A 17179-nucleotide genomic window follows, 5' to 3' on the forward strand; every position below is an offset into this window, starting at 1 on the left:
AGAAAACTCTTTGAATGAGAAGGTGTGTCCAAACTTTTGGTCTGTACTGTATATAATTATTAGTAACCAATAATTTGTGACCAATATTTGATATGTAGATTATTCTCCTCGCTGAATTTTTTCTCCAGTGCGTTTGAACATAAAAATGATGTATCACAACACTACGGAGACCGAGGCGTGTCCTGAGAGTCACATAGAATACAGATTAACATGGCAGAGGTAGAGCTGTAACTTCCTGCACACAGAACAGGAAAAGAACGTCTGGTTTTATTTATTTACTTTTTAGCACTACAAAGGCGTGTTTGTGAAAGGGTCATGCGTTAGAAGTAAATCGATGATTTGTTGTCTGTCTGAACCACAGTAATAAAAGTGAACTGTATGATTTCTGCCATATTAAATAGAATTACATTTTCCATTGCGGCATATTGCATTGAATCCCATTGTGCATCGTAATGGGGTTAAAACGTATCGCATCACATCGCATCGCATCAGTAGAGGCTTCATATGTATCGTTAATGTATCGTATCTTCGGCTATGCATCAAAATGTGAATTTTTTATTAGCCTGGCTTCTGTATGTGGAAGTTTAAAGGATAAAGAGGAATCAGAAATCTCTCACTCAGGTGGTATAAAAAAGCCAAATGATGCATGATTGCCCATTTGAGTAAAGGGATTAGGTTAATTAAAACAAATGTCTGTGAATTTTTTTTTCTGGCTGCTAAATAATCAAAATTTTGTTCGATTAAATAATCTGCTGTTAGCATGTAACAAATGAGTGCTCCAGCATTCAAAACCAGTCCATGAGCAGTGAAAAACATTCTCTTCATTTGCTTCTCAAAGCAACCGCGAGCGCTTTTGGGCCTCAGCTCTTGTCATCCAGTTCGCATTCAGCTGCGGAGAACGTGAAAAAGCCGACGGCAAGATAAATGTTCGGATTTCTGCCAACGCCGATCCGCAAAGCAGGGAGTCAATCGATATTCTAAGCAGCTTCAGCTTCAACATGCTCTCGTTCTCTATCAGACACACAAACACAAAACACATGTGTAGTGCTGCACACATAAATACATTTGAGTTAGACTTTTGTACGCCCACATTGACTGACGGAGGAAGAGAAATTGGTCTCGGACATACTTAAAAATCAATTTTAAAGAAAAGCTAGACATGGTGAGGAGGTCAGCCAACACTGAAGCTAGCTAGCGTGTCTCAGCCCAGGAAAGGGTTTGTTCTCCACTTCCAGACCAGTGAATACGAGCGGTACCACTGGATTACAGCCTCTGAGGAGCGGTGCACATTATAAGTCTGCATCTCTGGTGAGTAGGTTGTATTTTAATTAAATTTTTAATGTTTTTGTCATGTTTTTAGACAAATATTGATTCTGAACTGCTCCAGATGTTGTAGTTGCACAGTTGAGGTTGTAGTGTAGAGGATTGGAGTCTTAACTGGGTTTCTTGCTTTAGGAAATTGGTTTTCACCCTACATATGTGAAATCTCTCTTTCTCTCTCTCTCTGTAATGCCACACGTTGTTATATTGCATTTTGTATTGTGTGTGGTGGTATTAAGTGGTGGATTAGGTCGGGTAAGTCCTCACTGAAGGCCCAGGTACCAAATGCACAGCCCATCACTGATTATATATATATATAAATATTGCCATAAGTACCTGACCTTTCCTGCTTTATGTGTTCTTTTCCAAACTGTTACCACAAATCTGGAGGCACTCAATTATACAGGACGTCTTTAGATGGCGCTATAATAAAATTTTGCGTTCACTTGTACTTGGAAACCCAAAACCTGTTCCAGAATGGCGATGCCCCTGTGCACAAAGTGAGCTCCTTGGAGATCTGGTTTAAATGCTTTGGAGATGAAGATCTTGGTGCTATAGAGCTCTGATCTCATCCCTACTGAACACCTTTGGGATGAATGTGAACGCTGACTGCACCCCAGGTCTCCTCACCTACATCAGTAGCTGACTTTCGTAATACACTTGTGGCTGATGAACACAAATATCCATAAACACACCAAAAGTCACTGGAGCATGGAACATCTTCTCAGAAAAGTGGAGGAAATTATAAGAGCAAATTGGGACTAAATGTGGAATGTAATGCGCAAAAAAATCACATACCATACTAATGACCAGGTGACCCAATACTTTTGGAAATATATATATATATTCACTGGCGATCAAAATTAGAGAACAATTAATAAACAATTGAACAATTCTGAAATAATGTCATCTTCACTGCTCAACAGTTAAATGAGTTTTTGTCTATACCATGCTACCAGAACACCTTTTCCAAGATAACTAAGGCATTTAAAAAAAAACCCATTATTTTGCAGAAAACAAACTGATCAAAATTAGAGAACAACAATGACTGTAGAATGGAAAAAGATTACAACAAAATATTCTGAAGGTGACAACAGTCAGCAATTAGTAGGAAGTATACAGGCCTCTGCTCTGAATGACTTCAGCACATCTGCGGCCACAGGACAGCACTCGTCTCTCACACTGCTCTGGTGTGATTTTGGTCCACTCTTCTTCCAGTCTCCTCCACAGTTCGGTGACTGTAGTGGGTTTCTTGGCCATAACTTTGTCACCAAGGATTTTCCAGAGCTTCTCTATTGGGTTGAGATCAGGACTCTGGGCAGGCAATGTCATTATTTCAATGTTTTCAGTTTCAAGGAACTGTTTTACCCGTTTTGCTGTGTGACATGGAGCGTTGTCCTGCATGAACACTGCGGGCTGATTGGGTGATGAACGCAGGGAAGGAACCATATGTTGTTGAAGAAGGTTCTGATAAACATTTGCATTCACTCTGCCATGTAGCTGTATAAGAGGCCCAACTCCTGCTGCAGAAAACATGCCCCAAACCATGACACTTCCTCCTCCACTTTTCACTGACTTCTTTACACACTCTGGGTTCAGTCTTTCTCCAGTTTGTCGCTGAACATAATGTTTCCCATCGGACCCAAATAAATTAAACTTGCTTTCATCACTGAAGTGAACTTTGGACCAGTTCTCATCTGTCCACACAACATGCTTAGTCTAGCCTTTTAAATATTTCTGCTAATGGGAGGTTTGGTCACTGCAGAGTGGGCTTTCAGTCCAAATGCTCTTAAACGTCGAGACACTGTATGACGAGACAGATCCTTACCCTGTTCAGCGCTGAACTGGTGAGCAATTCCAGCTGCAGTGTGGAAACGATTGCCCATTGAGATCCTCCGCAGTATCCTGTCCTCTCTTGTATTTGTCTTCCATGGACGACCAGCCTTCCTGGCGGACTTGAATGAGTTTGTGATGTTGTAAAGAGTCAATATTCTTTAAATCACAGATTTGGAACGACCAACTTGTCTTGCTATGGCTATTATCTCCACAACCTGCTGCCGGAGGCTTTCAGTCACTTTAGAACGGCCCACCATCTTGCAGAGTCAGTGAAACTGGAAGTTAGGCTGCCAGTTAAATAGGGGTTGACAGATAATCAAGGAAATTAGCACCAGATACCAGATTAACACCAATAACTGGGAGGTATCTGAAAGTGTTCTCTAATTTTGTTTAAAATTTTTTTTTTTAAATGCCTTAGTTATTTTGTGGAAAAGGTGTTCTGGTAGCATGGTATAGACAGGACAAAAACTCCTTCAACTGTTGAGCGGTGAAGATGACATATTTCAGAATTGTTCAATTGTTTATAAATTGTTCTCTAATTTTGATCGCCAGTGTATATATGTATATATATTTATCTGTTTTTGTTTTAATGTAATTTTAATCTTTTCTCTGCTTGTATTCTATATGGTGGTTGCTCAGCCTGAACACTGATATAACGTGAGGTTCAGCGTGACACTAAAACAGGTAGTAGTAATGGCTACGTTTTACTTAAGTAGATGTCAGAGCCCAAACTTCTTTACTTCAGCTTTAACTAGAGTCTTTTAAAACATGAGTATCTGTACTTCTACTTAGGTAAAGGATGTGCACATTTGTGATCTCTAACTGGCACACACACACACACACACACACACACACACACTTTTTCTCCCTTTCCTCAATATATTTTTTATAAAAATTCAGTTAAACAAATGTAAACTTTATCTTTGTGTCCAGAATTTTATATCTAACAAGCCGTTTATAAAATTATTTATAAAAAATTAAGCGTTATTTTGAGCCATTCAATCGAATTTTGCTATGCAAACATCTATAAAAGCCTTAACTTGTTATTGCTGGGAAGTGACCATGGTATAAGGTAATAAGCCACAGTGTGAGGCCTTATTTCCTTTCTCCGCTTCAGCTCAGGCCGCTCTTCACCTCCACATCATGCAGAAAAGTCATGTAGCGCAGACCTAGACGTGGATTATCATTAATTTGAACCTGACTGAGTCGCATGTAAGATTTTTAAATGTGTTGTTTAAGTTATATGGTGAAAAGAGTCGTCTTTTTCTTTCAGCTGCTCTCGTTAGGGTTCTCCACAGCGGATCATTCCGTCCTCTACATCTGCCTCTACCACACCAACTACTTGCATGTCTTCCCTCACCACATCCATAAACCTCCTCCTTGGCCTTCCTCTTTTCCTCCGTCATGACACCTCATCATTCCTTTACTGATGAATACAGTGGTTTTGATAAATTCATGTTGTGCCTCAACACATTTATCAAATACAGCACGTTTAATAAAGGTGTTGGACTACATGAATTTGTTGAACTTGTGAAGAAAATGAGAAACATACTGTAAGGAAAATGGCACCAGGAGGTAACAGCAACAGTCACACTTTTTGCTTAATATCTATTTATTACGATTTATTTTAAATAAATGTAATCGTATGCCACTACTTTATGTGCAGAATTTTAGATGTAACACATATGGAAAGTGATCATGGTAAAAGGTGATAATCCACGGCCAGGTGTGAGGTCTTACACCATTTTAAAGCTCTCTGGTACACCTAGGGCAGTTGTTCACCTCCATATCATGCAGAAAGATCTCATAACACACACCTAGCTGTGGATTGTCCTTGACATACAGTAGATCATTGTATTTTGCCCACCAGTGCACTTTTCTATTTATTAAAGAACAAGACATAAAATATATGATCTATTTATTGATACCGTTAATGAAAGTTTTCTGGCATCACTTACAATAAAGAAGCACTGGTTCCTTCACCAGCCTCTGTGTTGAGTCTCTTCCTAAAAGATAATATAATAATATAATAATATGGAGAAATCGGTTTACTCATCTAAAGCATTTTTACATCAGTTTGCTTCATTACATTTGTTTCTGTAGAGTCCACCATATAGAGTACAGTACATCCTTGTGTAATTTGTTGATATAGAAATTGTAACATACTACAAAGAGTGCATTCATGTATTATAAACCTGTGATTTACCTTGTAGTCTGAACTGCTATCAACACCTCGAGACCAACAGTGCTGAACATAAATATCAGCACAAAGCTGATCAGATTTAAGCAGGCATTGTTTATAGCACAGAGCTGCAGCAGCTCTGACAAGTACAAGCGATTAATCAGTGTAAAGTGTCCGGGTATTGATTATGTCTTGAACAAGTCAAGAGAAATGTATGTGAAAGCGAGGAAAAACACAGTACACAATCTCTTATATCTCTATAGCTCAAAATGTAAACTTTGAACTTAAATGTGTATTCTATTTTGATCATTTTCTAATTCTACTGCTAGGTGCAGAACAACGTGGTGGCAGGGAAGACCACTCCACCTCCCAACGGCCCAGTGCTCTGTCTAACCATGGCTGAAGTGAGGAAAACTCTATGCAGAGTTAAAACTAGGCAAGTCTCCTGGACCAGACAACATTCCTGGCAGAGTGCTCAGGGATTGTGCAGAACAGTCAGCGTATGTTTTAACCGACATCTTCAACATCTTCCTGAGCAGAACCATTGTTCCTACGTGCCTTAAGACAACGACTATCATCCCTGTGCCAAAGAAGTCTACAGTTTACTGCCACAATGACTATCATCCCGCCGCACTCGCACCCATTGTAATGAAGTGGTTCAAGAAGCTCGTCAAGAGACACATCAAGACCCAGCTACCACCCTTACTTGTACCCATGCAGTTTGCTTATTGTCCAAAACGTTCCACTGATGATGCAATCACCAAAACCCTCCATCTGGCCCTCACTCACCTGGACAATAAGGACACTTACATACAAATGCTGTTTATAGACTTCAGTTCAGCATTTAACACTATCATCCCTTAGCACCTAAATGAGGAGCTGAACCTACTGTTCCTGAATGCTTACCTGGATACTGGACTTTCTGACTAAAAGACTTTAGTCAGTTCGGATTGGGAACAGCATCTCCAGCACCACCACACTGGGGCCCCTCCGGGCTGTGTGCTCAGCCCTCTGCTGTTCACTCTGCTGACTTATGGATGTGTAGCATTAAGTTCATAGATGACACGACCGTGGTGGGTTAAAATTACAAATTTGTCACATCATTTGGATCATGGGTTGGAATAAAAGATCTACTGCTATAGAATTGTTAAACCTTATTGAACACCTTTGGGATAAATGTGAATGCTGACTGCACCCCAGGCCTTCTCACCTTACTTACATCAGTACCTGACTTGAATGAATGAGCACAAATCTCCACAATCATACTACAAATTCTAGTGGAACATCTTCCAGAAGACTGGAAGTTATTATAACAGTAAATGAGAATAAAAGTGGAATGGCATGTTTAAAAAGCACATACCACACTTATGATCAGGTGTCCACAAACATTTGTCCATAAAGTGGTTTCATTCAGAGCATTAGTTAATGCTTTGTACAAGCCTCCATGTTTTTAACATAGAGAATCTGATCCATCTCCAGGTTTCTACCTCACTACCACAGTCACTTCTAGATTGTTCATTATGGATTAAAATCTACATCTGGACATCTCTAAAACTATTTTATGGAGATCAGAGTTAGATTGAATTCAGTTCAATCTAACAGTGGCAAATACAACAGATTAATCTTACATGTCTAATAAATAGTTTATTGTTAAGAATTTCATATTTGGTTTCTTCTAATCTAATAGGAAACAATTATTGACTCTATTCAAGATACATGAACTCGCCAGGACACATGTTCTGAGGTGTTTAATGGTTTGCAACTTGCTGCAAACAACCACAAATGCAAAGTTTGTTTAGAACGATTAAATTGGAAGCAACCTCCTGTTGCTGAAGCTGGACAGCCAGGAAAATGGTTGATGGAAACGTTGTTGAGGACGTGTTGACTTTTGACTCTGAATAATTTCATAATTTTGTCTTCTTATCATCATCCTTCACTACCATTGCGTCTGGCTTGCTTATTAAGAATAAATTTACAGGGACAAACTTACATGTTAAAACTTAACTTGCAAAGACTAACTTACAGGTAAAAACTTACCTTTAAAGGGACAAACTTGCAGGTACAATTTACCTTACAGGGACAAACTTACATGTTAAAACTTACCTTGCAAAGACTAACTTACAGGTACAAAATGTATGAGGTAAAACTTACCTTACAGGGACAAATCAACCTTCCAGAGACAAACTTGCCTTACCTTACAAGGACAAACTTATATGAACATACTTACCTTAAAGGGACAAACCTACCATACAGAGATAACTAACAAACTTACAACTTTAAAAACTTTGAGGGACTTAAACTTTACATTACAGGGACAAACTTCAATGTACAAACTTACCTTAGAGAGAAAAACTTACGGGGACAATATTCCAATTTCAAACTTACATGACAAACTTTCAGGAATGTATTTATGAGTAATAACATATCTTACAAGGACCCAGAAGCGGCAGCTTGGAATAGCTGGGATTTGAACTAAAAACTCCCACTTCCCAAAACATACCTTACAGGGACAAACTTAAAGGGACATATTCATAAAGGTAAAACTGATACTCCCATTCTATTAATTTCTATGCTTTGTGAGAAGCTCCGTTGTGTAAACATGCTATACAAATACATAATTGGTTTGAACAGGACTTCAGTAACATTTATTAAGCATTCACACTGGACACTATTACATCAAACCTCCTCATACAATGAGCCACAGACTAATAAATACACTGCTCGCTTTAAGACTTTCAACAAACAGTAAGATACTCGGTGTCTGAGCCTCCGAGGTTGGCATTACGGTGTAAAGCTCCGTGCAGTGTCTCTTCACGTTCACATCTACATCCATGGACTACTTTCTCAGGTCTCAGGCTGTAGATCAGGAGCAGGTGATGTCACAAAGAGAGAGAGAGACAGAGTGTTGTGGATAGCATGACTGCTTTTGTCCCAATCAAACAACTCGTGTTTCTTACATTGGCATGTCAGGTTGTTCTGACTGTTTGGGTTTTTTTAAATATTAATGCAGCTGAAAAAAAATTATTTTGATCATGTTTGCACTGCCACCCTACCAGTACCTATTGGGGAGGGAATGTTCATTTTGGGGGCAAAAAAATTGTAAGGGGGTAAAAAAAAAAAAAAGACCCCTATAGGACGGAGCATTTCAGTAAAGATTTTACTGATTTGTGTAAAAAAAAAAAAAGGATATGATCATAAACAATTTTGTAAATCAAAGTAAAGGTTTTTTGTACAATCAGTGGCCTGAGCGAACGCGTGCACACACACACGTACCACACACGTACCACACATGCACAAGTTCACATTTAAAAACACTTCTTGTGCTCGTTCTCATGATTCATTCCATCTGCAGTAGACCATCTCTGAGGTTCCTTGTGACGCATGCTGCTGAGATGCTGTCGTTATGTTCCTGTTCGTCAGTGCACTGTGCTGGTTGACTCAGCAGCCCACGCTACATCGTTTTCCCACACACACACACACACACAGCAAGAGGGCAAAATGGGACAAAGTGTGATGCTGGAATTTACACCGTATTGCTAACCGCGTCTCGGGAGCCGTTTATGGGTGGATGGGTAGCCCTGCTCCGTGTACATGCAGCAGCAGGGCAGGCCCTTACACACACACACACACACACACACACACACACACACACACACACACACACACATACATCAACTCATTCACTCACACAGAGACTTGTTGTACCGGGTCAGAACCGGGCTATGTGTGAACGAGAGGTGATTGAGATTTGCTGATGCGGCGTCGAGATGCTGATGCTCAGCTGCATGGTTTGTAAACATAGAACGAGAGAGAGAGATAGAGAGAGAATGAACATGTCTCTCTCGTGGATTCCTTAAGTCTGGTGGGTTTTTTTTTTGCCGCTCCAGAAGACCCCGTTCACTTCCCCAGGCGCTGCTCGCAGGACGCGTAACGCTGAAGCGTGTGGAGGAAGTCGTCGTAGGTGACGTCTTTGTGGGAGGGCAAAGAGCTGCACGGGAGACAGACCCACACAATCAGAGCGGACCACACTGGAGGAAATCTCAAAAAACTTGTGTTGCTACGCTGTGCAGCCAAAAGTATCGAGACACCCCTTTTTTCCAGCTGTGTTTTTTTCTCCAAACCGTTACCACAAAATTGGAGACACACAATGGTATAAAAGGCCTACTGATTCCGAAAGTGAACAATTAGGATTCTGTAATAGGCGAAAATCCCGGAAAAAGGTAATACATCGCCATCATGTGGATTTTCAGGGAAATGCTGAAAGCTTTACGATTTAGAGCACAGGATCCGTAAACTTCCTTTCCTATGAAGGACCCTAGTTTTAGCATCTCCACTTTAAAGGAGATGCTAAAGCACTAAGCTAAACATACACTATATGGGCAAACGTTTGTGGACTTTCGGCCACGAGGGTGTTAGTGAAGTCAGGTACTGATGTAAGTGAGGTGAGGAGGCCTGGGGGTGCAGTCAGCGATCACAATCAATTTCACCCTATACAATTGTGTGCCTCCAATTTTGTGGTAACAGTTTGGTAACGTGGTCTTCGTGTGATACTCACATGAACTCTGTTAGTCTGATGTGCCAGGGCAGGAAGCCGAGCGTGCTCTCCACTGGGCCAAACTTCAACACCAGCTCGGGGTCTGGGATGTTCTTTGACTCTGAGGAAAAAAATAAATTAAGTACATGCAGGAGGAGGAGGCGCTCTGTCCTCCAGGCATCAAGACATCAGGTTACTGGGAATGTCAGAGGGTTGTGAGGTCGAAACCCTGATATAAACAAACTGTCCTTCAGCAATACCTTTATTACTGATAATGGAAATGGGCGTTTGCAATGCCTGTGCTATTTTCATTCATGAAATTCCCATTTTCTAAAGTTCAGCTACCTTGTGCAGCTATATTTTTAAATTTCACTTCATGGAATTTGGCACGTGTGATATCTCATATTTATGCCCCTGTGAAACAGGAAGTCGGGGTTAAACAATTTCCTGTTCCTAGTCACCCAGGTGGACTAAAAATATCAAAGGGAATATACTTCAGATATATTGGAGTGTGTGTTTATATATAACATAAATTCATATTTATATTGTTCTGGTGAGTGAGTGAGTGAGTGAGTGTATAATGAGTGAGTGAGAGAGAAGATAAATTGGTAGGTAAGTAATTGAATGAGTAAGTGGGTACATAACATGGTAAGGTGGGTGAGAGTAGATAACTGGGTAGGTGTGTGAATGAGTGATTGAGTGAGTGAGTGAGTGAGTGAGTGGATAAAGGAGTAGGTGAGTGAAAGTGAGTGAGTGGGTAGATAAATGAGTACTGTATTTTCCGTAAATATAAGCCGCTACTTTTTTCCCACCCTTTGAACCCCGCGGCTTAAACAATAAAGCGGCTAATTCATGGATTTTTCCTGGGTTTTTCCCGGTTTCATAAACTTCATGCCAAAAAACTGAACCCCATATTCTTTATATTAAATCAGATGTGCTCCCACTGAATCGGGGGGATGCACCACATCATAAATATGGATGATGTTCCTCTGACGTTTGACCTGCCGCTCACTCGGACTGTCTACAGGAAATGTGAATCATTCGTCACGCTGAAAACAACCGGGCATGAAAACACACACTCCACCTGTGTTCTGAGCTGCACAGCATCGGGAGAAAAGATTCACCGATGGTGATTTTTAAAGATAAACTCTCGAGAAAAATAGTTGTGAAAGGGAGGAGGAAGACGGTGAACAATGACTTTCTTGGTAGGCTACTGTTTAGATACAGGCCATGTAACAGACACTGTCTTTCGTTAAAGCCTGTGTAAAGTTCATTAGTTTCAGTGTAGACACCTGCGGCTTATTTATGTTCAAAATAAAAATCTTTGTAAAATTTAGTGGGTGTGGCTTATATTTGGGTGCGCATAATAGTCCGGAAATTACGGTAGGTGAGTAAATGAGTGATTGAATGAATGAGTGAGGGGTAGATAAATGAGTAGGTGAGTGAATGATTGATTAAATGAGTGAGGGGTGGGAAATGAGTAGTTAAGTGAATGAGTGAGGTGTAGATGAATGAGTAAGTGAGTAAAAGTGAGTGAGTGGGGAGATAAATGAACAGGTGAGTGAATGAGTGGTTGAATGAGTGAAAGAGTGAGTAGATAAATGAGCAGGTGAGTGAATGAGTGTTTGAATGAGTGAATGGGTAGATAAATGAGTAGATGAGTGAATGAGTGTTTGAATGAGTGAAAGAGTGGGGAGATAAATGAGTAGATGAGTGAATGAGTGGTTGAACGAGTAAAAGAGTGGGGAGATAAATGAGTAGGTGAGTGAATGAGTGGTTGAATGAGTGAATGGGTAGATAAATGAGCAGGTGAGTGAATGAGTGTTTGAACGAGTAAAAGAGTGGGGAGATAAATGAGTAGGTGAGTGAATGAGTGGTTGAATGAGTGAATGGGTAGATAAATGAGCAGGTGAGTGAATGAGTGTTTGAGCAGTAAAAGAGTGGGGAGATAAATGAGTAGGTGAGTGAATGAGTGGTTGAATGAGTGAAAGAGTGGGGAGATAAATGAGCAGGTAAGTGAATGAATAAATGAAGAGTGAATCTGTAGAATCATGCTACACAGTGTACTGAGTGAACGCTGGTGTGTACTGAACTGTTACCCCTCAGTAAGGAGTCCAGCACAGTAACGTTGATGTCTTTGGATGTGCTCTGTTTCTGCTCCACGGCCTTACACAACTGCTGCGCTGCTTGCACGATACTGAGCTTCCCATCATCTGGAGACAAGACCTTTACCACTGTATGGCACCGTGACACTACACACACACACACACACACACACACACACACACAATAAGCCAGCAGCATGTATAATAGCGACTGTGCAGGAAAAAAAAAAAACTCCCCGAGTTACAATACAGTGATGCTCAACTACACACACACACACACACACACACACACACACACACACTAACTTTTCAAACATGAAGTATCTGCTCAATTCCCATCCTCATATACCTGATACTACCAAACCCTGTTTCACTGGATGGTTTTATTGTTGCTGAACTATTTCCTGTCCACATTTCTGATTGTTCCTACCTCAGCCTGATATTTGATATTTGATCACAGTAGTAGGAATGAGCTCATTTTCTGCCACTTTTCTTTAAGACCACCCTCATCTCCTGTAGATCCAAACAGTCCTATTCTGTACACTCCGATCTCCACGCAAAACCGGAAACCATAGCTGATTTTTCAGACACACCCATCAGTCCTGGAATGGCTGCTGTTACAGCGGTTCTACATGCGTTTCAGGTGGAACCTGTTCGAGAGCGATCGTGGGTGTCAGAACTCACTTTGTTCCTGTGTCTCCATGCCATTATTCAAGAACTCTGACGAGTACTTGCAGCTTTCCGAGCCCAGGTGCTCCTTCTGCTGCTTGGCGATCTCCTCCATCAGCCTGGAGTTGTTCCTCTTGAACACACCTGGAGAACAAAGGTGAGGTGAGCAGTGTAACAGTGAGTGGTAAGCCTCCATTCAGCACTACAGAAGGACAGGGACTGTACAGGGAGGGGCTCTGAAAGAAGATACACCGGTTCAGGAGCCATCTGGTTTCAACATCAGTAACTGAGAACCATTAAAAAGAAAACACACAGATTTAGATATAGAGAAAGATTTTGTCTGGACAACGACACACTGCTTTAATTGCAGCCCTTATCATGTCTCACACACACAAACACACACAAACACACACACTTCCCTCAGCCTGTGTGATACTGTAGGCCTGTCCGTCTCTGAATCTCGGTTAAATCCAGGCTGCAGTTTGACCAGTTTTTCAAATGGAAAATACATAAAAGAGCTAACACTACAGACTGATCTCCACCCAGTGAAAACATCAGCGGTGTGTTTGGACACGTTGTCTGGACACGTCGGTGAACACGGATTTGCATTCCCTGTCCTATGATTCATGGGGCAATAGAAGTTTATAACCTGCTGCTGTTAAGATGTTCATAGACAAGGATCAGTAAGGGGTCAGTAAAATTGCTCCTCACCTTACAGATAAATACTCACACTGTATTAAATGCATTAGATTAAATACATGTGTCAGTGTTCTACATCATTACACATATTTTGGGTATTAATTACTACAATATCATTATTCGTCCTCAGTAAATTTTTTTACTCTAGTCAGGGTCACAACATCTGGAGTTGATCCCAGAAAGAGCAGCAGTGAGGTAGAAAAACGCCCTGAAAGAGGTACTGGTTTACACACAAGTTCTCACCCAGGGAGAATATGATACACGGTTGAAGGTTTGATGGGAAAAAATAGAGAAACCGAGGAAACCCCATACAGATATTAAGTCAGGATCGATCGATCTATCTGTCTGTCTGTCTACTAGTATGTCTGTCTGTCTACCCGTCTGGCCGTCTACCCCTGGCTGTCCGTCCGTCTACCCCCTGGCTGTCTGTCCATCTATCCAGCCATCTGTCTGTCTGTCCATTTATCCAGCCATCTGTCTGTCTGTCTGTCTGTCTGTCCATCTATCCAGCCATCTGTCTGTCTGTCTGTCTGTCTATCTGTCCATCTATCCAGCCATCTGTCTGTCTGTCCATCTATCCAGCCATCTGTCTGTCTGTCCATCTATCCAGCCATCTGTCTGTCTGTCGTCCATCTATCCAGCCATCTGTCTGTCTGTCCATCCGTCCAGCCATCCGTCTATCCAGCCATCTGTCTGTCTGTCTGTCCATCTATCCAGCCATCTGTCTGTCTGTCTGTCCATCTATCCAGCCATCTGTCTGTCTGTCTGTCCATCTATCCAGCCATCTGTCTGTCTGTCTGTCTGTCAATCTATCCAGCCATCTGTCTGTCTGTCTGTCTGTCTGTCCATCTATCCAGCCATCTGTCTGTCTGTCTGTTCTGTCCATCTATCCAGCCATCTGTCTGTCTGTCTGTCTGTCCATCTATCCAGCCATCTGTCTGTCTGTCCGTCCATCTATCCAGCCATCTGTCTGTCTGTCTGTCTGTCCGTCCATCTATCCAGCCATCTGTCTGTCTGTCCGCCCATCTATCCAGCCGTCTGTCTGTCCGTCTGTCCATCTATCCAGCCATCTGTCTGTCTGTCTGTCCGTCCATCTATCCAGCCGTCTGTCTGTCTGTCTGTCTGTCTGTCTGTCTGTCCATCTATCCAGCCATCTGTCTGTCTGTCCATCTATCCAGCCATCTGTCTGTCTGTCTGTCCGTCATCTATCCAGCCATCCGCCTGTCTGTCTGTCTGTCGTCCATCTATCCAGCCATCTGTCTGTCTGTCTGTCCGTCCATCTATCCAGCCATCCGTCTGTCTGTCTGTCTGTCCATCTATCCATCTATCCAGCCATCCGCCTGTCTGTCCATCTATCCAGCCATCCGCCTGTCTGTCCATCTATCCAGCCATCCGCCTGTCTGTCCATCTATCCAGCCATCCGTCTGTCTGTCTGTCTGTCTGTCCATCTATCCAGCCATCCGCCTGTCTGTCTGTCCATCCGTCCAGCCATCCGTCTGTCTGTCGTCCGTCTGTCCATCCGCCCAGCCATCCGTCTGTCTGTCCGTCCGTCTGTCCAGCCATCCGTCTGTCTGTCCGCCATCTATCCAGCCATCCGCCTGTCTGTCCGTCCGTCTGTCTGTCCAGCCATCCGTCTGTCTGTCCGTCTGTCCAGCCATCCGCCTGTCTGTCCGTCTGTCCAGCCATCCGTCTGTCTGTTCGTCCGTCTGTCCAGCCATCCGTCTGTCTGTCGTCCATCTATCCAGCCATCTGTCTGTCTGTCCAGCCATCCGCCTGTCTGTCTAGCCATCCGTCTATCCAGCCATCCGCCTGTCTGTTTGTCTGTCTTTCCGCCTGTCCAGCCATCTGTCTGTCTGTCTGTCCGCCCATCTATCCAGCCATCTGTCTGTCTGTTTGTCCGTCCATCTATCCAGCCATCTCTGTCTGTCTGTCCATCTATCCAGCCATCTGTCTGTCTGTCCGTCCATCTATCCAGCCATCCGCCTGTCTGTCCATCTATCCAGCCATCTGTCTGTCTGTCCGTCCATCTATCCAGCCATCCGCCTGTCTGTCTGTCTGTCCGTCCATCTATCCAGCCATCCGTCTGTCTGTCTGTCTGTCCGTCCATCTATCCAGCCATCCGCCTGTCTGTCCATCTATCCATCTATCCAGCCATCCGCCTGTCTGTCCATCTATCCAGCCATCCGTCTGTCTGTCGTCCATCTATCCAGCCATCCGCCTGTCTGTCTGTCTGTCCATCTATCCAGCCATCCGTCCGCCTGTCCAGCCATCCGTCTGTCTGTCTGTCCATCCGCCTGTTCGTCCGTCTGTCCAGCCATCCGTCTGTCTGTCTCTGTCCATCTATCCAGCCGTCTGTCTGTCTCCATCTATCCAGCCATCTGTCTGTCTGTCTGTCCGTCCATCTATCCAGCCATCTGTCTGTCTGTCTGTCCGTCTGTCTGTCCATCTATCCAGCCATCTGTCTGTCTGTCCATCTATCCAGCCATCTGTCTGTCTGTCTGTCCGTCCATCTATCCAGCCATCCGCTGTCTGTCTGTCTGTCCGTCCATCTATCCAGCCATCCGTCTGTCTGTCTGTCTGTCCGTCCATCTATCCAGCCATCCGTCTGTCTGTCTGTCCATCTATCCAGCCATCCGTCTGTCTGTCTGTCTGTCCATCTATCCAGCCATCCGTCTGTCTGTCCATCTATCCAGCCATCCGCCTGTCTGTCCATCTATCCAGCCATCCGCCTGTTCGTCCGTCTGTCCAGCCATCCGTCTGTCTGTCTGTCTGTCTGTCCATCTATCCAGCCATCCGTCTGTCTGTCTGTCGTCTGTCTGTCCATCTATCCAGCCATCCGCCTGTCTGTCTGTCTGTCCGTCTGTCCATCCGTCCAGCCATCCGCTGTCTGTCTGTCCGCCCATCTATCCAGCCATCCGTCTGTCTGTTCGTCCATCTATCCAGCCATCCGTCCGCCTGTCTGTCCATCTGTCCAGCCATCCGTCTGTCTGTCTGTCCATCTATCCAGCCATCCGTCTGTCTGTCGTCTGTCTGTCCGCCCAGCCATCTGTCTGTCTGTCGTCCAGCCATCCGCCTGTCTGTCCGTCCGTCTGTCCAGCCATCCGTCTGTCTGTCTGTCATCTATCCAGCCATCCGTCTGTCTGTCCATCCGTCTGTCTGTCAGCCATCCGCCTGTCTGTTTGTCCGTCCATCTATCCATCTATCCAGCCATCCGTCTGTCTGTCTGTCCGTCCATCTATCCAGCCATCCGCCGTCTGTCTGTCTGTCCGTCCAGCCATCCGTCTGTCTGTCAGCCATCCGTCTGTCTGTCCGCCCATCTATCCAGCCATCTGTCTGTCTGTCCGTCTGTCTGTCCAGCCATCTGTCTGTCTGTTCGTCCGCCCATCTATCCAGCCATCCGTCTGTCTGTCCGTCCATCTATCCAGCCATCTGTCTGTCCATCCGTCTGTCTGTCTGTCTGTCCGCATCTATCCAGCCATCCGTCTGTCTGTCTGTCCGTCCAGCCATCTGTCTGTCCGTCCAGCCATCCGCCGTCTGTCTGTCCATCTATCCATCTATCCAGCCATCCGTCTGTCTGTCTGTCTCCATCTATCCAGCCATCCGTCTGTCTGTCTGTCCGTCTATCCAGCCATCCGTCTGTCTGTCTGTCTGTCCATCTATCCAGCCATCCGTCTGTCTGTCCATCCGTCTGTCTGTCTGTCCGTCCAGCCATCCGTCTGTCTGTCTGTCCGTCTGTCCAGCCATCTGTCTGTCTGTCTGTCCGTCCAGCCATCTGTCTGTCTGTCCATCCAGCCATCCGTCTGTCTGTCTGTCCGTCTATCCAGCCATCTGTCT

At 43.7% G+C, this 17179-nt stretch overlaps 1 protein-coding gene across 2 annotated transcripts in view; it reads right to left on the reverse strand.

Annotated features, from left to right (window-relative positions):
• Nucleotides 1-7956: 7956 nt before the first annotated feature.
• The window catches only part of nus1 (NUS1 dehydrodolichyl diphosphate synthase subunit), a 10680-nt gene continuing 1457 nt past the window's right edge, over nt 7957-17179 (reverse strand). The window contains exons 2-5 of one of the 2 annotated variants that reach the window (XM_046836972.1): nt 12662-12790; nt 11966-12124; nt 9894-9993; nt 7957-9326 (exon numbers count right to left, since the gene is read on the reverse strand). In XM_046836972.1, coding sequence (XP_046692928.1) covers nt 9236-9326; nt 9894-9993; nt 11966-12124; nt 12662-12790 — 479 coding nt within the window. In that variant the 3' untranslated portion in view covers nt 7957-9235. The remainder of the gene's footprint in view (nt 9327-9893; nt 9994-11965; nt 12125-12661; nt 12791-17179) is intronic. The other variant, XM_046836974.1, reaches the window with a different exon arrangement.

The sequence above is a fragment of the Silurus meridionalis genome, chromosome 23 (assembly GCF_014805685.1).
Source record: "Silurus meridionalis isolate SWU-2019-XX chromosome 23, ASM1480568v1, whole genome shotgun sequence".
Lineage (NCBI taxonomy): Eukaryota > Metazoa > Chordata > Actinopteri > Siluriformes > Siluridae > Silurus > Silurus meridionalis.